This window comes from Mytilus edulis, chromosome 2 (assembly GCF_963676685.1).
Source record: "Mytilus edulis chromosome 2, xbMytEdul2.2, whole genome shotgun sequence".
Classification (NCBI taxonomy): domain Eukaryota; kingdom Metazoa; phylum Mollusca; class Bivalvia; order Mytilida; family Mytilidae; genus Mytilus; species Mytilus edulis.
In genome coordinates, this window is record NC_092345.1 from 56,904,278 (window position 1) to 56,927,509 (window position 23,232).

Here is a 23,232-nt window from a genome sequence, read left to right on the forward strand (position 1 = left end):
GTAATTTAGAGCTTTATATATTGATTTCCCGGTGTCTTGTTTTAAGATCTGATGTTGACCTTAAGATGTCTTTCTGGTTTCTGTTTTGATGTATAACCAAATCATTTTTTGACATGTTGCTGCAGAAGGGAAACATAGGGATCCTTCATTCTGTCGTTGCTTACAGAATAAATTTTTAAGTTTAGTTGAAAAGCATCTACTGTGAATATATCATTTTGATTTGCTGAAATATTATATAATTTTCAGAAGCTGAAAATAGTGATTATGTTTTTACTATTTACAGGTGGTAGAGGTGGTAATGGGGGAGGTTCCATCAGTCTGAAGTCTTTAAGGTCTGTAGTGGTCACAGGACTGATCACTGTCAGTGGAGAAGATGGACAGGGAGACAATATACCCACAGGAGGACAGTATGTTCTGAACTACTGTGGATTCATTTATTTTCGTGGATACCAATTTTCGTGGATTGAACAAAACTTACACTTTCATGAACATTTGATTTCGTGGTTCTGCCTAAGCCTACAGACAAGCCTATGGAAAATTTGTAATTCGTTGAACATTTAAATTTGTGGTTCACCTGAACCCAGGAAATCCTCGAAAATTGGTATCTAACGAAAAGTATTAAATCCAAAGTATCATAGTTAAAGAACAGTTGCCACTAAATAATTTATAACTTGTAGATTTCTTCATTGATAAGCATTTTGTTGTGAATGTTATTGTTAGAGGGCAACTAAGCTATTAGTTAAAGTCTCTACAATTTAGCCTAATTATTTGGTAGTTTGAAACACAAATCCACACTCTTACTTAAAAGTTTTCCTCATTAAAATATTATGAAACTCCAACACAATGCTAAGTACCAGTTTAAAATTGAGAATTACAGAGCTTGAGAGGAGGGGGATTTGTGTCCTTACACACCTTCTTTGATTTAAAAAAAATGCAAGATGATTTTCATTATAGAAAAAATATGGTTCAAACATTGAATTGACATTAGAAAACAGTTGAAGTAACCCAGGTTTCAAGACAAGGAACTGAGTTTTTGAGGTGTGAATGAATGTTAAATAAATTTTTGAGTTGGTGATGTTTTTAATCTTCTACAGTTCAGATGCTTAGGAAACAAATTAGTTAATGTTTTATACCTTGATTTACATATTTAAACATTGTAATATTAAAAGAGTCCTTTTTTGTCAAACAGATGTTCTGGATGTCCTGGTGCATGTAGTGTAAAGAATTTGTTTGGTTGTCATGGAGACAATAGAACTGCATGCTGGGATATGTCAGGTCCAGGAGGTGGGGGTAGTGGAGGGAGCATTTATCTGGCGGGAAAAGTTGTCAATGTTGGTAATGCTGTTGACTATTTCTTCTTTATGTTGTGTATATTTTCCTAGTATTATAGCATTAAGGATGGCTGCAACTTTTGTTAAACCAATAAAGTACACTTTAATAAGGTAACCATAAAAAAAAGATTTCATTTCTGTTTCAAATAAATAATCTTTAAAGCAGTTACATATGGCTTTTGATAATATTGATCTTGAAGTTTGATATTTGATAATTGTTAAGGTCATCAATTTTGAATGAAATGTTAAGTATGGCTGCATTGGTCATGAAATAAAAAATGCTGTGAAGTTGAAATTTACGATATTTTAAATATGACTTATATAACTAGTCCAAACAATTTAGATTTGAAAAATATCACTAGGGAGACAAACCAAAAAGTTGTAACAACTTGTTTATTATGTTAAATTTCAGGTCAGAAGTTGTTATGGACCATGGGTGGCAGAGGTGGCTTTGGTACACTACAAGGATGTGGAGGTGATGGTGGATTAGGGAGGATTCGTGTGGATGCCGTTATATTTAAAGGATCAGTCACAAACTTACAAGGTGTTTTCACACAGTCTACACTACAAAATGAATATGTTGCAAGTATATAGATATCATCATTGTTTTAATTCTTTACTTTCCAAACAACTCATAAAGTTTAAACACTGTAGACATTGAGGTCTTAACCTTGATTTCAAAAGTTTCATTCAAAGTAAATGCTGAACCATTGCTGTCAATTGTTTGGAAAACTAGCTGTTGAACTAATGACAATAATTTAAAAATTTACATATGGTATATTGTTAACCATTATTGGAATGGTTAACTTCCATGTTTGTTTATTCAGGTAGTTCTGGAACATATTATAGCTGATGCTTTATTTGTTCTTACCTGATGTTGCTTTGCCATATTTATGGTTAAGAGCAAGCATGTATTGTTATTTTTCGTATGGAAAAAACTAAACTACACAATAAAATTTCAACATCAAATACTGGTCTTGACAATAAGTAAATCAAAGAAAAGGCTCACTACCCTGCATTCGTTATTGTTATTAGAGGTTAGAGGAGAGTGAAGCTCTAAATTAACCGTCTTTATTTTTATCAGGATCACAGTCAAGCAGGACAAAACTTGATAGATTACACTCATACTAACTATGGAAATGAGGTATATAGAGGGTGTTTTAATGACCCTGATATTGGTTATCGTACTTTAGCTTACACCGCACCTCTCACTAATAACGATAGAAGCAGAATGACACCAGACTTTTGTATGAAGATCTGCAGGTATTGCTACTTATTATTACAACATTTGAAAATTTTGTTTTGAAAATTACACGGTTTAGTAAACTTGCATCAGGTCAAATTTGTAAAGAAATAATAATGGGAGTTACTCAGTTATTGATCTTGCCAAATTCACTAATACAGCCCGTAACAGAGAAGTGATCGAATTGATGTTTCTTTACCGTCAAAATTAGCTACGTTATCGACAAACTTAATTGAGTAGTGACCGAACTATTGGTACTTTAACGTTAATAAGATTGACAATGCTGACAAACTTTCCTGTTTCGATAATCAAGTTTAATACCGATAATATTGAAAATAATTCTAAAAATATGAAACAAAATATGTCCATGCACCATTTCGATTGGGCGAAAAGTTGTCATTTCTCCAAAGTCAGAACAGAAAAAAAAGATTTATGGAAGGACGTCTTGATAGCATTATTTCCTTCACAATTTTACCCAAAACTAAAAGAAATATACTTTTTTGGATTCGAGCGTCACTGATGAGTCTTTTGTAGACGAAACGCGCGTCTGGCGTATATACTAAATTTAGTCCTGGTATCTATGATCAATCTAATTAAAAACCAATCTCTCATCGCTCCCGTTTTCTGATATGTCGCGCTCCCACGCGACATATCAGAAAACGGGAGCGATGAGAGATCGGTTTTTAATTAGATTGATCTATGATGAGTTTATATACTGGTAAACAATTAAAAAGGTGTTTGATAGGAATGAAGTCCTTTATTTTTTCGGACTACAATGTGTACCGTATGTGTGATGGATTTGAATTTAATCAATAACTTTGAAATGTTTTCTCATATGAATACACAAAAGGGAGGACTGGTATTTGTACTTCTGTTAGAATATGTCTTCATCCGTTCCACATGCCAAACTTTTTTCTAGTACAGTTTAAACGGGAAAATTTTGTTGAGATTTTTTTTTAATATGACAAAATAACCAGCAAAACTATTTCTTGCAATGGCACACACAGAGAATATTTTTTTTAGTAAAAATCAGTAAAAAAAATTTTCTCCAAAATATACCATGGCCAGGACCTGACAGTTTTTAGCAGTGTACAAATGAAAATCGTCCGGAAAACTGTGCTTTCTGTCATTTAATTGTGTTGGGTGAAACATATCAACCAAACATTTGGATAAGAAATTGCTTGTTTGTCTTTTTTAACTTGTGCCGGCCGTATTGTAAATTTTATTGAATATCCCAACGTATATCCTGTTTACAACAAGAAATCTGTGAAGTTATGATAACTTAACTTACAACAAAACAGCGATAATTTTCCATGTCTATTTTCTATTGACAAGTCCCACATTAAATTTATCAGTTCATAGCTTTGGATCTATACTATCATTTTATGATCGACATTTAATAGAGAATACAGCATCGAAAATATCCAACCCTTACACTTTACAGCAACTACAAAATATACATGCCCCATGCCAGTAACCGTTTGAAAAGTGCATATTACACTTATTTTATGTTTTTAGCCCCAAAAAGGTCCCAAAACATGATCTCGTCGATTCGCACGACGAAGCCATTGTTTATGACAGAACACACATTCTAGATTATGTATTTTTGTTTCCGTCAGTTCGAAAGTATTTGATCATTTCAACTCCTTTGTATTTCATAATATGTGTCATGAACAAAGACATATGTTTGATTGAATAATGATTTCCTCGTAACAAATGATAGAGATTTTGGAGATCCCGTATTTGATCCTTTACCGTTAAAATGAAAATGCCAATGACAGAGGTTGATTATAAAAAATGTTTTACTGTGTTAAAAAAACTTCGACTTACACAATGAAAACTTACACGGTGGACATAAAATATTTTGTTGATGAAGAAAATTAAATTATGTCACTTCTGAAATAAGTTTGTCGATAACGTAACTTATTCTGACGGTAAAGAAACACGAATTCGATCACTACTCTGTTACGGGCTGTAACAATTCTTGGCCTGTTTTACATGATGTTCAAATAAAAGCAAAAATATGAAAAGATTTGATCATGTACTGTTAATTCAGAATGTTTTTATTAAATGCCAATAATGCCACTGGGTGAGTATTGCAATAATAAAAACTTACATTCTGATATCTGATATATAACTGTATGCAAATTTCCCTTAAATTGTATTAATTAGTCTCACATTCTCATCCTTTCTAAAAAAAAAAAGGTATGACGCAATAAAAAATGCATACAATAATTTCAGAATTGACAAACATTTCTGAATTAACAGTATTTTAGACACAGGACAATTAATTAGAGCATAATTTTTATTTGTCAACTAAAGATCATTATTTACTTAAATAAGAAGACACTTTTTTGAGTAATGAACGATTTATTATGATATTACAGAGATAAGGGATACCAGTTTTCAGGAACAGAGTATGCCTATGAATGTTATTGTGACAACCATTTGAGAATGGACAGGAAGATGCCTGAAGGGTTGGTATATTAAAGCCTATTTTGTTTGAAGGGTTAGAAAAATGTATTTTTCAGTCACTTAAAGAGGTCAAGACTCACATTTTATGTTTGATTGTATAAACGATAACTTGGCTTTAAATAAAAATTCCTAACTTGATTAAAATAAGTAATCTGTAAATCATACTATGATAGTTTGACTTGTATATTTACCATAAATAATGATAGAAGATGTGGTATGATTGCCAGTATTCAACAACTCTCTACCAGAGACCAAATGATGTTTTGACCAAAACTACTGAGTTCCAGAAGGACTGATTTTGGATTTTTATGCCCCACCTAAGATAGTAGAGGGGCAGGGGCATTATGTTTTCTGGTCTATGCCTCTGTCCGTCAATCCGTTCGTCCTACTTTAGGTTTAAGTTTTTGGTCAAGGTAGTTTTTGATGAAGTTAAAGTCCAATCAACTTGAAACGTAGAACACATGTTCCCCATGATATGATCTTTCTAATTTTAATGCCAAATTAAAGTTTTGACCCCAATTTATGTTTGGTCCCCTGAACATAGAAAATGATAGTGCGAAGTTCAGGTTAAAGTTTTTGGTAAAGGTAGTTTTTGATGCAGTTGAAGTCACATCAACTTGAAACTTATTACACCTGTTCCCTATGATATGATCTTTCTAATTTAATTTCAAATTAAAGTTTTGACCCCAATTTCACGGTCCATGGAACATGGAAAATGATAGTGCGAGTGGGGAATCCATGTACTATGGACAAATTCTTGTTCTGGTTGTTTTAAAATGAATTCATCAAAAATTATAAAGTGAACCCTGAAACGCATGCCAAACTTTTTCACCTGAGTTGATATCTTATATAATTTGTTTTTAAATTGCTGACATAGTTATAAATATTGTAGAGATTGTCATACTGCATGCAGAGGTGACGGACATAAATTTTGTGGAGGTACCAATAGGATATCTGTATTTGGTCCCCCTCCAGGTACCCCTGCGTTTGCACATAGAGGTGTTATACAGAAATGTCAACCGTGGTGTCTCACAGCAGATGTTGAAACTACTAATGTAAGTATCAATTAGGCAGAATTTAATACACACCAATTTATTATATGTGCGTTGGAAAGCATTGGAGCATTGCATGCAATAGAAAAAATCCATGTGGAAAAAAATCAAGGTGAAACTAATTGCAGAGTGTCATATGACTACCAAAATTTATCAGAAGCTGTATTTTTTTTGTTATTTTAAAACGTTCATTTATTTAAAACAGGAGGTAAGAAAATCATAGGAGCTAAACATTGAATTATAAAAGTTTAAAGGTCATTAATGATTATGTATAAGTTAGTGATTCACTGACCAATTTGCACATCAATATACTCTTGTTAGGGATGACATCAAAAGATCGATGCAGGATAAAAAACTTAAATCAAATAGTTTTGGGGTGGGGGTCAATACTGCTGCAAGTTTTGTTAATTTAAAATCGATTTTACATATATCCATATAGGTAAATCAATTTTTCCTAAATTTTCAACTGTTTTGGAATCCCATGATTCCATAACTATATCGCAGTGAAATGGATATAGTGTTTATATAAGTTACGAAAATTAGTTTCGGTACCTGATGGTCTATCGAAAAATAAAAAAAGGAAACACTAACCAATTACTTTCAAGTATTTGTAGATATGTAAATCATATAAGAATGTTAAACTGCATGTTCTATATTTTATTTCAGCCAAAGTGGGGCCAGTGTTCCATGAAAACCCAGGAAGTGACATCATGGCAGATAGTGTGTCAGTGTCCTGTAGGTTTTCAGGGATTCTTTTGTAACCAAGTAAGCATCAGTGTCCTTACATTTTGACAAGTTCCATTTACTTTTAAAGAATATGCTAAAAAAAATTTAGACAGATGTACATAATACAAAAGTATATTAAAAAATAGTACAGTAACTAATGTTCAAATGATTTGAAAGTTGGTAGAGCTACTGGTCAGCCAGATTTTCTCTATTTCAGCTCTTAATAATTGTTTATCCTTTATTTCATGCTGATATTTTTATTATGCAAATTAAAAAGGGGTGTGCATGATGGAAAAAATGTCTGTTTAAGTATAAGAATAAGGATGATTGCCAATAAGACAACTATCCATCATAGTTCAAATGATGAAGATAAATGCATTTTTTTCTTCACTTTGATATTTTATAAAAGAAGGTGGTAAAGGGGGGGTGCTTGCACGAAAAAAACGTGAAATAAGACATAATTTCACGTTGAACGTGAAATAATTTCTGTAATGAACGTTGCACAAAAAATAAATACTTTTATTTGAACCTTTTGTGACCTTCTTGTATATATTAACTCTTTGTTTTACTTGATATTCCCGATTTAGTATACACATTTATGATATAATTGGTTTACGGCTTTTAAAAAAGTATTTCTTGACGATCCCTGCCGAGTGTTTGAATTTTATTTGAAAAATACCGAGCACGCAAAATAAGACTTTGAAAATCACGATGCACGTAAAATTAAATAAGCAGAACACGTTGAACGAGGCACCCGTCTTGCACGACTGTACGTCAAATAAAAAAGTAAAAACACGTTGAACGTGAAATAAAAAACGGCGATCACGTTGCACGAAAATAACCCTTTACCACCCTCATAAAAGCTTCTTATCAATGCATGTTAAATATGATTTTGTAGCAACGTTCTTATTTTTTTTAGCCATGTAAACAAGGTACATGGGGTAAGAACTGTGCCAATAACTGTACATGTAACAGTAACAACACACAATTCTGTGACCCAGTCATAGGTCAGTGTAAATGTTCACCGGGTTACCATGACGACCAGTGTAATACACCATGCCCCATAGGGTATTATGGAGTTAACTGTGCTGGTAAGACAACATTTTAATTTACATATTTCTATAGGGAGATAACTCTGTAAACATCAGCTGAACATGTTAATCACATTCTATTGTTGAAGAAATATCAAGCTTCTAAAAATCAAAATTAGTATTTCTCAAACTGATATATATATCCAATAATTTTGACTGACATATTTTGGAATATTAAATTTTTGTCAAAGGGTCAAAGTAAATAATTTGTCAAAATTTTACGAAAATTAAACGAGCCAAAATTCATTTAAGTCAAGGTGTTTGGTACCACCTTAACATCATCTGAATGTATTGTATGGTAAAATAGATAAATAGTATATATTTTATAATCATATCCTCAAGTAAAGAAAAGTACATCAAAATAAACAATATAAAGCACACACATTTCTCAATAGTTTATCAGTCAGCAAGTTGACAATCACAAAATGCACTAAGTGTGTGAATGTTTTTATGCCCCATTTTTATGCCCCATTGATGGGCATTTTTTTATTGGTCTGTGCGTCCGTCCGTTCTTTGGTCCATCTGTCCCGCTTGAGGTTAAAGTTTTTGGTCAAGGTAGTTTTTGATGAAGTTGAAGTCCAATCAACTTGAAACTTAGTACACATGTTCCTTATGATATGATATTTCTAATTTTAATGCCAAATTAGAGATTTCCCCCCATTTTCACGGTCCACTGAACATAGAAAATGATAGTGCGGATAGGGCATCCATGTACTATGGACACATTCTTGTTGATAGAGAGACATGCTTTTCATACTTCAAAATTTAACTTATAAACATAGAGAAATTTTTTAAATCATTTATCGCTAATTTTGGCCATGAGTTGTAACCTTCTTCATATGTCATTAAGTTTAAGGCATGGTTTAAGAGTTTTTATCAGAGAGAAAATTTTTAAACTGCTGAGTCAGGTCATAATTTGGGATTAGCATTTTATGATTTAAAATTTAATACCAAAATAGGACAACAATTGTTTGTGAGAGTTTTTAAGGATTTGAAATCTCTTGTAAAGTAATTTTGTCATAACGATAGAATCCTAGAAAAGTTGGACTTGAATGAAATTAAATGAATAACAAGATATTGTGATATTATTTTACTAGGTGTATGTAATTGCAGTAAAGCTAACTCACAGTGTGATCCAAGTACTGGAAACTGTATGTAAGTAGTCTTCTTCTTGATAAATTTTTTTATACGACCACAAAAATTGAAAATTTTTTGGTCGTAAATTGGTATCACGTTGGCGTCAGCGTTGTTGTCGTTGTCGTCGTCGTCCGAATACTTTTGGTTTTCTCACTATAACTTTAGTTTAAGTAAATAGAAATCCAGGAAATTTAAACACAAGGTTTATGACCATAAAAGAAAGGTTGGGATTGATTTTGGGAGTTTTGGTCCAAACAGTTTAGGAATTAGGGGCCCAAATTAAACTTTGTTTGATTTAATCAAAAATTGAATAATTGGGGTTCTTCGATATACCAAATCTAACTGTGTATGTAGATTCTTAATTTTTGGTCCGGTTTTCAAAGGAGTATGACCACGAAGGGTTAAAAACGGCCCTGTCTCGGAAATTTACGAAATTACTGCAGAATGATCACTTACTAGTGTAGTTCATAAAATGATCACCATTAGACTTGTAACTGTATCAGTATAAATTTCCAGAGCGTCAGAATAGACCAAGGTACAATGGTATTTTAGCCATTTGCGCGTAACGTTAAAATTGTTTTCTAACGTTATCGTTCTAGTAATTTTTAAATCATTTCATCACAAGAATTTTTTAACAAAATATTCCTTGAATCTCGTCCATATATATTAATGTTTTTTTTAGACTTTATTAATAGAAACTTACTAATATTTCAAAGGTTTTAGCTGCACATTAGCGCTTCACTTAAATTTTGTATAAGTGTCCCGTATACTCGTTTTCTGCATGGATATTCACAAAATATAAATCGTAGAGACCACGTAAACAAACATAATTCTATAGCATAGATTAAATTAAAAGTCATAAATGATTAAAAAACATAAGCAATGAATGTCTTTATTGGTCAGAAGTAATTTAGACTGAAAGCTGTAAAATATCTTGGCGAGCAATGTACAATCGTAAAAATGTATGAGGATAGTTGATCACACCACATCGTCTTATTTCTATATGGAAAGAAAACCCGTGATTTACTTACACACCGAAAAGGGTATTTTCTATTAAAGAAGTAAAGGATAAAAACACAGTTAACAAAATAATGTGTATAGACAGTACTAAGCATTACATGTACTTCATAATCATAGAACACATTATAATTATTGTATAAAAGTCATCAGACACCAGAACCACACATGCACTCATAAACATCATTCCAATTCCGGAGGAAAACATGCTTACTGTGTTACATATTTGTTTTTCGTTCATTGTTTTGTACCTAAATTAGCCTGTTAGTTTTCTCGTTTGAATTGTTTTGCATTTCGTGGCTTTTCATAGCCGACTATGTGGCATGGGCTTTGCTCACTGTTGAAGGCCGTACTCACGGTGACTTATAGTTGTTAATTTCTGTGATTTGGTCTCTTGGGGAGAGTTGGATCATTGGCAATCATACCAAATCTTTTTTTATATATATTTACTCTCAAATCAACATTTAGAATTAAACATTTGAATGAACACTAGTTTGATTAAATACTGCTATTCATACACTACTGACATAATATAGTACTGCTCTCTCCATTTGTACCTAAAGCGCTAAAATATGTAGTCGCCTGTGAAAATGAAAAATAATCCATTCAAATGGTTCAATAAATCCTTTTTATATTTTCCAAAAACCCTTTTGCTAGACAAAGTAATAGTTTAAAGGCAGTGGCTATTTTGCCAAGTCTATCTGCTATGAGATTTTTATCTTTCGTTTTTTTTTTACAGTATAGTTTAAAAATCTGAGATTTTATTCTTATGCATTAATGTAGCAGTAGACTGAGTTTAGAAGTAATTTCAATTAAATTTTGTAATGATTTCATTGCTACAAATGTATGCACAGCAGTTTTTATTTTTATTCCTTTTTCACAATTTTTACTTTCACTTGGACTCATACATGTTTTTAACTAAACGATTATATGTATCTCAAATATTGATACACTTATCTTATTCAACTATATGTCAAATAATAATTTGATTCTTGAATGACAATACATATATCAGAAGTATTTTTCAAAGTTAAAATTCACTCTTTACAAAGAACCAGCAAAACAACAAATCAAATATATTGCTGGTGCCGGCTAAATAGCCCGTTACTATTGAAATATGCTATTTGGATCATTGTAGTGAAGATATTTCTTAAATCAAAGACGACAAAATAGCATATTTTCTTTTTTGCCTGCCTAGTTTTAAAAACTCCAAAATTTTATAGAATACTCATCTTCAGTTGTCTGTTGTTGACGATTTAATTTAGCAATTCAGCTATATTCAATTAAATCTATCCGACTTTTGCATGTTCTATCAATTACGTTTTAAAAGAACAAATACTTTTATTATTTTATGATTCGTGTTATCGTTAAAGGGCATAAGCTACGAGATAAAGAAAAAAATAAACAGTTTTTGTTCAGTCACTCATGAAAGTGAAATTGTGAAATAATTATTCTCCTTTAGCAGCAAGTTTCCACCAGTTTTGTCATCATAAGCAAAGAAACGTCGCAAGTGAATTATGCACTTGCAAGTGGATAATTTGACTTTATTAAATCCGTATTCACATCTACGTCAATTGAATACTTTAGCAAGCGGTGGGTTACGCATGAACTGGACGTGTTCAGAAGTTAAAAGAAAAAGAATGTTAACATTGGAAGTGAAACAATGGGAAACCATTTGGTTGCCTGATATGATCTACAAAACTCGTTCTTATACAGTTAAAAACGATTAGTAACATATCGTTTTAACCTATATTATGAAACCAAACAGACCTAGAAAAATGCAATTACACGAGTTTATGTTTATGTTGATACTGAGTTGACTGTCGGTAGTCTTTGGAAGGTCGCCTCAATGGGTAATTGGATTGCGTCTAGACTAAAATACACACAAAATGCTGAGTCATACTTTCCACTCTATGCATCGTAAACCGTTTATTTTCTTTTTATTAAAAATTTGATGAACGTTTTAGTATGTTACGAGTCGAATATAAGAATTTGAGTCACATCGATGAGTATGATCGACAGCTAATGTGCCCCTTTTTTTCAATTTTTTCGTAATCAGTTTTTATGCTCCACCTAAGATAGAAGAGGGGCATTATGTTTTTTGGTCTGTAGGTGCATTTGTCTGTTCATCCGTCCGTCCGCCTGTTCGTTTGTCCCGATTCAAAATAAAGTTTTTGGTCAAGGTAGTTTTTGATGAAGTTGAAGTCCAACCAACTTGAAACTTAGTACACATGTTCCCTATGATATGATCTTTCTAATTTTAGTGAAAAATTAGACTTTTGTCCCCAATTTGACGGTCCAATGAACATACAAAATAGTAGTACGAGTGATGCATCCGTATAGTTGGGACATATTCTTGTTATCTTGTAAACTTAACTCGTTTTACTCGTGGTGAATGTGTTCCAGTATTTCAATTAAAACTATAACAAATTTAGAATGTATTTGTTATTATTCTTATTATCATTTGGTCAAATTCCACAATCTTTTTGAAAATGAGAAGATGTGATATTATTGCAAAGAAGATAACTTTCAACCAGATACCAAATGACGTGCATGAATTCATTTTAAAACTAATTATATATAACTACAATTAACATATGTTAATTAGGGCTCCGCCGACGGCAGGTCACCCTATAGTGATCAGTCTGTCCGTCCGTCCGTCCGTCTGTCCGTCCGTCCGTCCGTCCGTAACACTTTCGTGTCCGCTCCATATCTAGAGAACCGTTATGATTTCATACTTAATACTTAACATGATTATTAACCAACACCAGAGGGTGTGTCATGTTGTATGTACAACTTCCTAGATCAAAGGTCAAGGTCAAAAACTTTGGTTTCAGTTGACAACCCCGTGTCCTGTGGTGAAGATCGTGTCCGCTCCATATCTAGATAACCATTATGATTTCAAAGTTTATACTTGACATCCATTTTAACAACCACCAGAGGGTGTGTCATGATGTATGTACAACTTCCTAGGTCAAAGGTCAAGGTCAAAAACTTTGGTTTCGAGTTGACAATCCTGTGTCCTGTGGTGAAGATCGTGTCCGCTCCATATCTAGATAATCGTTATGATTTCAAAGTATATACTTGTCATGCATTTTAACCACCACCAGAGGGCGTGTCATGATGTATGTACAACTTCCTAGGTCAAAGGTCAACGTCAAAAAAACTTTGGTTTCAGTTGACAACCCTGTGTCCTGTGGTGAAGATTGTGTCCGCTCTATATCTTGAAAACCGTTATGATTTCAAATATTATACTTGACATCTATTTTAACCAACACCAGAGGGTGTGTCATGATATATGTACCACTTCCTAGGTCAAAGGTCTGTCTGTCTGTTGGTCTGTCCATCGCTAACAAATTTGATCCACATTATATTTTGAGAGGACAGCTGTTATTATTTCATACTTTATACCTGACAAACATTTTCAACTTAACATATATATTAACCAACACAAGAGAATGTGTCATAATGTATGCATCCTAGGTCTAAGATCAGTCTGTCGGTCTGTCCATCTGTTCGTTGTTCTTAACAAATTGTGTCCGCTCTACCTCTCGAGAACCATTAATATTTCATACTTTATACTTGGTGGGTCATAATATATTGAAGGCATAATTCTAAAAATATGTGACAAATATCAATTGGGCAGCACCTTTAAACATATTGTTCAAACATCAATCCATATATCCAGAAGTCACCTTAGAGTAGTAATCAATGAGTTCACATCATGCAGTCATATCACTATTATACTATGAAAGTAAGATGAGAATATTTATCAGTTTTAACTTAAAATCTTAGATCAAAATCACACATGAGACTATGTAATAACTTCAAATAATGCTTCATATCAGATTATCCATACAACTTATTTACCCCACGTTATTGACAGCGGGGCCCACAGAGATGGCTCCCATCTCAATGATATCTAGTTGTAGTTATATATAATGATAAACACAAATGTGACAATAACCTAACAATGATAAAATTAATATTCTATTCTTAAACTACACTCTGCTCATTGTCACTTTCGTCTACGGCATGCTTCTTTTTAATATGCATTTTCAAATGCATTTTCAAGAGAGCTCTTCAATGCTTGATTCATGTGTGATGTCTTGTATTCCCTAGATACCCGAGTATACAGTCAATGTGCGCAACTTTAAAACATGTTATCATCCGGAATATGCATTTAACTTGCGCTGGACGTTTAAACAGTCATCGGTAATCATGAGACAAACAACACTTTTTAATAAAAGGGTGTTTTTCTTTAAATCAATATTCAGTGGCGGAGCCAGAAATTTGCATAAGGGGGCCCACTGACTGTCTAAGAGGGGCCCGCTCCGATCATGCTTCAGTGATTTCCTATATACGTGCAATTCAGAAATTATTGCAATGTTTTTATTATTGCGAAAAATGCGACAGAGTTATAATCGCAATAATTTACACTCGCATTTTGATTTATTCTTATATGAAGTAAACAGGATTTTTCTCAATATCGCAAAAATTAAAATCGCATTTTAGTCTAAAATCAAGTAATATCAATAATTTCTGAATTCACAGTAAACAACCATTTTTTCCAAGAAAAGGGGGGCGACAGCCCCACCCCCTCTATATCCGCCTCTGATATTCCTTTATTTTCTTCTAACCCAAAAAGTGAATTACGTATTCAATTATGTTTAAATTCATTATAGTACTTTTAGCTTTAGCTGAGATATGATTGATAGTTGTTTGGAGAACGTCTAGTGGCAAATACTTCATGCATATTTATGACGGTGAGCAATTACTAGAATTTATTTCACCTCAGGAAACAAGAAATTGCATGTGTTGTCATTAGTAATAAGAGAAAGGGAAGGGCGTAATAAAGAATCATAAGACTAATAAAATCATACAACACCATGAAAATATAGAAGCGACAAAAGGAAAAACAAAAATATCACAATATAAGTAAAAACAGGTAACAACAGATTCAACACGAAGATCGGGCCTCAACAAAAACCGGAAATATAAAAATATCTCATAGATAAGATATTCATATTAAGCAGACATTTGTGTTGGTCTCTTGTACAAGTCTCACCGAAATTTAAAAGAGACCACCAAAAAGGGACCAAATAAACAATTTCTCTTAGTAAGCATTCTGACCAATTATACGTGCTATCCCGCGATGCGTGAATATCAGATATAATTTGAAGTTACCCAAGCTATATCATAGTTTTGTTTCATATTTATTTCAGTTTTCAATGCAAACAAATATTTGTTCTGGTTGAATGTCACGGATAGTATATACCATGCCCTTCACTCAAGGCTTCGTTGTTTCTATTTTTATGAAAAAATATTGAAAAGCTTATTCTACCACTGTGCTATATGATATAACAATTCTCACGTGATTTCTTACGTCTTTTGTCCTACGATTTTCAATGTATATTATTGTTCATAGGCTGTAATTTGTTTTCACCATCCGTAGTAATTATTTAAAAAAAATTATTAACTTGGCATGCCATACTCGATAGAAAATGCGGACGTGAAAGAAAGCACTTCATCAAAGCGTCAACATGAGATTACTTTCCATGGAGGTTATCTTTCGACGATTTCGTCTACTGAGGGGGGATAGGACCTTTATCGGGACTCCGGGATCGGGTGTTTTTAAGCTCGGGATTTCGGGATTGACCCTTTCGGGATCCGGGAATTCTTTTTTTCAAATTTCGGGATTTGGGATTTCAATTTATTTTAAATTCGGGACCTCGGGATTTCGTGCTTTTAAGCGGGATTTCGGGATCAGGACCCCTCCTACCCTCCCTCTCTACTCTTTATAAAACAAAACTAATATGTGTATCTATAAAAAGGATATGTTCATTAAATTCTAATGTTGGCTCATGTTTATAACATTCAGAATGGAAATGGGGAATTTGTTAATGAGATAACAACCCGACCATACTTTGTGTTTCAACCCCTCGCCGTGTCGGCGGTTTACCAAGCAAAAACAAAGACTTGTTTTTCCAATTTCTTCTTTTTTGTTTGTAATAAATATAATCATAGAATTTATTTCTATGTACGACGTTTATAACAATATTGTACAAGTTCTTTGTGCAGTTTTATTCGTCATAGAATGTATCGTACCTCGGAAATAGTGGCATTGAATCAGGATTTGCTTGTTAGCAAAATGTAGATTTTCGATGTGGCCACAGGCCTCGACCACAATAAATATTGTTGCAAACTGAGTCAAAATGTCAAACAATTAAAATAAGAGTGAAATTACTTTGGTCGAGGCCTGTGGCCAATGCGAATTTCAACCAGGAAGTATGAAATTCTTCAAGAATTTGGACATTTTGAGCGTTTCGGTTCGATTCCGGGTATTACGTCACATTAATGACGTCACAAAAATATGATTTTATACTATAATAAAAAATAACAATATACATAGATATGTTTTAGCCATAAAGGATCCACTTTATTTCACTTTTATTTTTTGTCACCTCACAGGGCCAATATTGGCACTTCGTGGCCATACTCCTTGGTCTACATTAAGGTCCAAAGGGTCCAAAATTAAACTTAGTTTGATTTTAACAAAAATTGAATCCTTGGGGTTCTTTAATATGCTGAATCTAAAAATGTACTTAGATTTTTGATTATTGGCCCAGTTTTCAAGTTGGTCCAAATCGGGGTCCAAAATTAAACTTTGTTTGATTTCATCAAAAATTGAATAATTGGGGTTCTTTGATATGCCAAATCTAACTGTGTATGTATATTCTTAATTTTTGGTCCTGTTTTCAAATTGGTCTACATTAAAGTCCAAAGGGTCCAAAATTAAACTAAGTTTGATTTTAACAAAAAATTAATTCTTGGGCTTCTTTGATATGCTGAATCTAAACATGTACTTAGATTTTTGATTATGGGCCCAGTTTTAAAGTTGGTCCAAATCAGGATCCAAAATTATTATATTAAGTATTGTGCTATAGCAAGAAATTTTCAATTGCACAGTATTCAGCAATAGCAAGAAATCTTCAATTTTTCTCATTTCAGATTTCATAGATAAAAAGAAAATGTTCTTCAAACATTTTTTTGAGAGGATTAATATTTTAATATTCAACAGCATAGTGAATTGCTCAAAGGCAAAAGTTTATTAGACCACATTCATTCTGTGTCAGAAACCTATGCTGTGTCAACTATTTAATCACAATCCAAATTTAGAGCTGAATCCAGCTTGAATGTTGTGTCCATACTTGCCCCAACCGTTCAGGGTTCAACCTCTGCTGTCGTATAAAGCTGCGCCCTGCGGAGCATCTGGTTTTACATGCTTTGTAAAAAATTATTGCATATTAATAAAAGGAAAGTGTATGTAAGTGATGCAGTAACCCAACAGCCATAGATGCCAATATAGTATCTTCTATAATAGAAAAGTGTCCAATTTATGTGACCAGATGTCAAACTTGAAATGGATCAAAGTCTCCACAAATTGTGAATGAACATCGAAATCTATAATTGATAAAAAAATATGATAACCATTTAACTCTCCCTATTGCCTTGTATCTTACTCAGTGTGGAGAATATTGTTGAATACCTCTACAGACAACTTACAGTATACTGTACACTATTTGTAGGTATAACTCAGGATGGATGGGTAGTAATTGTCAGTATCTATTTGTAGGTGTAACTCCGGATGGATGGGTAGTAATTGTCAGTATCTATTTGTAGGTGTAACTCAAGATGGATGGGTAGTAATTGTCAGTATCTATCTGTAGGTGTAACTCGGGATGGATGGGTAGTAATTGTCAGTATCTATTTGTAGGTGTAACTCAGGATGGATGGGTAGTAATTGTCAGTATCTATTTGTAGGTGTAACTCAGGATGGATGGGTAGTAATTGTCAGTATCCTTGTCCATCAGGACATTATGGACAGGATTGTAAACTTCCTTGTCTCTGTAATAATCAGGGATCATGTGACCCAGTTGGTGGAACATGCCAGTGTAATCCTGGTTATATGTTGCGTAAGTATTCACTTTTTATGGAAAATCACATTCTGTGAAGAATTTAACCCCAACAATAGAATTGTAATATGGTATTTATTATGAGATGACTTGTCTATGTTCATGAATTCCAAACTATTAAACTTTGAAATACTGTATATTCAAATGAGATTTTGATTTCGAATATATTGTGAAGGAATTAAGAGTTATACTTAAATAATGAAAGCGATCATTTTGCAAATCTTTTTTCACATTAATAAAAACAAGTTATTTCTGAATTTACAGTGTTGATGACACTAGTATTTATACGCCCGTAAAAATTTTGACGAGACGTATTATGGTATACAAATGTCCAGTGTCCGTCTGTCGGTCCGTCTGTCCATCTGTCTGTCCGGCGTAAATATGTCGCACCCTTTCTTGAGAATGACTTATCCAAATTTCATGAAACTTTATATAGTTGTTTCTTATAATGGTCAAATGATCTGTATACTTTTTAGTGAAAATAAGATTTAAACTTTTTGAGTTACGGCACTTTGTAACTAAAACAGGTTTTTTTTTTTTTTTCACATGTCGCACCGTATCTTCTTGATTATTGCTTAAAACTTAATACACTTCTTAGTTATATTAATCTTAATATCTGTATACTTTTTGGTGATGATTCAAAATTTCATTTTTGAGTTATTGAGTATTTTGTAAAAAAGGAGGGGTTTACATGTCGCACTGTATCTCAAAAACGATTTATTATTATTGCTTAAAACTTTACACACTTCTTTGTTATATTAATCTTAAGATCTGTATACTTTTTGGTGATGACTCAAAGTTTTATTTTTGAGTTATTGAGTATTTTGTAAAAAAGGGGATGGTTTTTTTACATGTCGCGCCGTATCTCAAAAACAATTTATGATTATTGCTTGAAACTGTACACACTTCTTTGTTATATTAATCTAAAGATCTGTATACTTTTTGGTTTGATTAAAAATTTTATTTTAGTGATATTTAGTTTTTTGTAAAAAAAAAACAGGGTGGGTTGGGGAGGGGGGGGGGGGGGTTCACATGTCTCGCCGTGTCTCAAAAACAATTAATGGTTATTGCTTAAAACTTTCTCAGAAACTATTGATGATTATTGCATAAAACTTCCACACAAGACGTCGGGTGTATCATGCGCTCATGGCGCAGCTGTTTATTTTAGTATTATTTATTCAAGTTTAAATCAATCAATGTGATCAAAAATGTTCCATAGAAAAACAAAGAAAATTGAAAATTTAGCAACAACAATCCCACCACTAAATAGAAATGAACTTAGGTGCTCAGAAAAGATAAGTTAAATTTCCATGTAGACCTCATCCAACATCATATAGTCTCTTCAGGGAAGATAAAATTTGGAGCGAATCGCTTTCTTAAGGATGTTCGCTACTCTGTTCAAAAATAACAAGCTTTTTAAAAGACTGTTATGAATTGATAGTATATAGATAAAGAAACTAAAAAAGTAGAAAAAATGGAGGGTCCATATGCTCGTTTTCGAGATATAAGCCATTGAAAATTTGGCGGGAAATAATTCTCTCCAGAATTTTCATATGATTAACATTGACATCTTATTTGTTTCAAAAAACTATGAAAAGATAACAAGAATTTTATAAAATTTTGAAATATATAAAAAAAAAAGTATGGGTTAGTTGGCAAATTTTTTTTTAATGACAATACATGCAGAAAACCAGGGGATTCCCAAAAATCTTGCAAAAAATGAAAAAATGGAGGAGCAAACATCCTTAAATAATTGAAATTACAAAGTATGGTTGAACCAAATATAACCTGTATGATTTTGAGGAGATGTTCATGAACATCTGTAAAGGCTTATTGTCAGGTGAATGATAAAAAGTTGGGACATTCGTTTTCGAAATGTGCACAGCAATTAATTTTTTTTACAAGAATGGATTTGTGCCATGGTGAACTTGTTATATAATTTTATTATTTGATTTTTTTTTCAGCCACATGTATCTTTCAGTGTGAACTTGGTTCGTATGGACCTGATTGTGGATTCTTCTGTAACTGTAACAATCAACCATGTGATCCTGTAACAGGGCTTTGTCAATGTGGACCGGGATTCAAAGGTCAACATTGTGAACTGGTAGGTATAGGGAATAAGTAACCTTATTTGTTTCTTCATTGGTCAATAGTTTGAATGATAGAAGTGGTCATTGAGATGATTGATCAATTTTGTGAACAGTGATCATTTATGTTATAGAGATAATGTCTTCAGTTGAAACCTGAATCGTAATGCTAATACAAGGGGAGTAATGAAAATAATATATAATCAAAGCCTTTGAAAAACAGTTATAAAAAAATCATAGTCATGGTCTGGAATTTGCATTTCATCAGATACTTGTATTTGTGGATCACATTGACCACAAAATCCGCAATTTTTTTATCCCAATAATGAAACCAGAACTCAGTACGTATCATGAGAATGAAATTCTATACCAGTACAAAATTTTATCTGTTGATTTAATTTAGGAATGTCCAATTGGTTTTTATGGACAATTTTGTGAGCAGAAATGCCAGTGTGCCGGGAAGTATGGGTGTGATCATGTGACTGGAGCATGCCATTGTGGTCCTGGATTTGTTGGACAGAAATGTGATGTGGCTTGTCCACCAGGATCGTAAGTTAAATAATAATCACATAATATGTAATAATGAAAATCTCAAACTAGTTGTGCTAAATTTTGCTTAGATAGAGTAGCACCCTTGTAGTAATTTATGTAGTTTAAGTTAGACATTGTTAGAAGTATAAGAAATTATGAATTACAGAAAACAAGCTAGGTCTACATTAACTATTTTTAATTGTATCTAAAGCATATAATTATGCTATACATAGCCTAGCTTTCAGTTCATAAAGTAAGATTTTTTATGACTGAAGCAAGAAATTGTGTTGTATCTAGAGGGATGGCAGGGATTTCGGGATTGACCCTTTTGAAATCCGGGAATTCTCTTTTCGAAGTTCGGGATGTTGGGATTTAAATTTCTTTAAATTCGGGACCTCAGATTTCATGTTTTTAAGCCCGGGATTTCGGGATCAGGACCCCTCCGACACCCCCATCTACATTTCTATTTTATGCACTTAAATAAGATGCTGTGGTTGATCCTTCAAGGGAATAGAGTGTAGAAACAGCATTAGTTTTGAGGCAATTATTGCCAATAATATATAAGAGGTCACATAAGTTATGGGGTGTCTGCTCAATAATTGTCAGAGTTTGACTATATTATCAAGATAAGAAGGGTAATTACTAGAAGTAATGAATCAGTTATTCTAAAAATTGTAAGCTTATTGTGAGGAATTTATGATATCCTTCAATGTATCAGTCACGTGTGTTTGTCCAAACTACAATCATACACTGAGTTAGGAACATTCTAAATTATGTCAGCTAGGATTTTCTTATTTCCAGGTTTGGCATTAATTGTGCTAAAAGGTGTAACTGCTATAACCAGCCATGTGATGGAGTCACTGGTTTATGTGAATGTAACCCAGGATATAGAGGTCATCAATGTGAGCTGAAATGTCCTTTAGGTCGCTATGGAAACAAGTGTAAACAGACATGTGCTTGTAAAAATGGAGCATCTTGTAATGGTGTAAGTAATAACTTTGTTGAATTTTTGAACATGGAAATCTGGCTTTTATTCTAACCACACAAGATGGTGTAAGCAATAACTCAGTTGGAAATATGAGCAAGCCAATCTGTCTTTTATTCTCACCAATAAAGAGTTCAAATGGAACATAGTTCTAAAATACAGGTAAATAATAAAAGTAAACATTACTTTGATCATCTTCCACCAACTTTTCACATGTAATTTGCTCTTTTTTTTTAAAGAAAAAAAAAAATACATTAATGGCTAGATCATTAAGATTTAAATAAGTACACTTTAAGATTGTATCATGAATTGAATCAAGAAAGAATTAATTATAAGAAAAGGGTATATAAGTACCATGTGAGAGATGTAGTTTCCAAGTCTCTAAGTAAGAAAATGTGAAAAATCTTTTTTAGGTCACTGGAGCATGTTTATGTCCACCTGGTTGGCAAGGTAATATGTGTGAAATGCCATGTCCAACTGGTTATGGCGGTCCTGGGTGTAACACTTCCTGTCCTGCTAACTGTGGAAATGGATTCTGTAGTAAGGCAACTGGATCTTGTATATGCACAGTAAGTTGAAAATATAAAGATATCAACATTTAATGAAAAAGATTTCATATAAAAAAGAAGATGTGGTATGATTGCCAATGAGACAACTCTACATCAGAGTCCAAATGACACAGAAATAAATAACTATAGGTCACTGTAATGTTTATTTGAGTTTTTTGGTATATTCATATGATGTACAAAATACTAAGGAATTGGTTGAATAAAAACAACAAAACATTATCAGAAAAAAAGAAAGGTTCTGATTGTAGAATACTCAAAATATCAAGAAATACCTGCAATCACCAAAATTATCAAACTGCTTCTGGGAGTTTTTCTACTCTTCTTTTTCTCTTACATTTTGGCAATTATATCAGAAACTGTAATAGATACATTAACACTATAAACAGCAAAAATAAACATTTACAAATAAGTCCACATCATTGATTTTGCCAATCAATTTTCCAAGAAGAGTTATTGCCCTTCAAGAATAATGATATTCTTTACCTCTGTTCGGATATAATCTTACAATTATCAAAGATAGACGGAACACACAAAAATTATCAGCAGAATAAATCAACACTAAAGAATTGTCAAGTGACTTTAAGTAAGAGGTATTGCCCTTAAATGGCAATGTTTACCTGTTTTTCTCTTATTAGAGATTTACTTCAAAACTATTATAATAAAGTGAAAACTTTAAAAAAGAATTAGGTAGAATTAAAATGAATATTATATTTAAAATGGAGTATTGGTTGACGAAATAATAACGAATGACGTAGGCTTGCTACCAATGATCGAGATCTGACTTCAAAGGAAGGCATATTCTACACCATTGTGAAGATATATCAATTTTAGATTTACTGCTTGACAAATTTGTGTGGGGTTGACAACTGAGAAATCGAAACAGAATTTCGCAACAGAGTGACATTTTTAAAAGATGTGTTAAGGTGGCTTGCGGGTCTAAATTTTTTTTTTTTTATCTAATATAGGATTTCTCTATATTTTTTCATAAATGAACTTTATCATATACTTAAGA

At 32.7% G+C, this 23,232-nt stretch overlaps 1 protein-coding gene across 1 annotated transcript in view; it reads left to right on the plus strand.

Moving 5' to 3' along the window:
- LOC139512483 (uncharacterized) overlaps positions 1-23,232 on the plus strand; it is a 90,096-nt gene that overhangs the window by 49,617 nt on the left and 17,247 nt on the right. The window contains exons 23-36 of the mRNA XM_071300116.1: positions 284-407; positions 1,190-1,335; positions 1,744-1,913; positions 2,416-2,594; positions 4,962-5,051; positions 5,942-6,104; positions 6,768-6,866; positions 7,747-7,918; positions 9,016-9,073; positions 17,897-18,048; positions 20,013-20,152; positions 20,539-20,684; positions 21,468-21,651; positions 22,065-22,220. Coding sequence (XP_071156217.1) covers positions 284-407; positions 1,190-1,335; positions 1,744-1,913; positions 2,416-2,594; positions 4,962-5,051; positions 5,942-6,104; positions 6,768-6,866; positions 7,747-7,918; positions 9,016-9,073; positions 17,897-18,048; positions 20,013-20,152; positions 20,539-20,684; positions 21,468-21,651; positions 22,065-22,220 — 1,979 coding nt within the window. The remainder of the gene's footprint in view (positions 1-283; positions 408-1,189; positions 1,336-1,743; positions 1,914-2,415; positions 2,595-4,961; positions 5,052-5,941; positions 6,105-6,767; positions 6,867-7,746; positions 7,919-9,015; positions 9,074-17,896; positions 18,049-20,012; positions 20,153-20,538; positions 20,685-21,467; positions 21,652-22,064; positions 22,221-23,232) is intronic.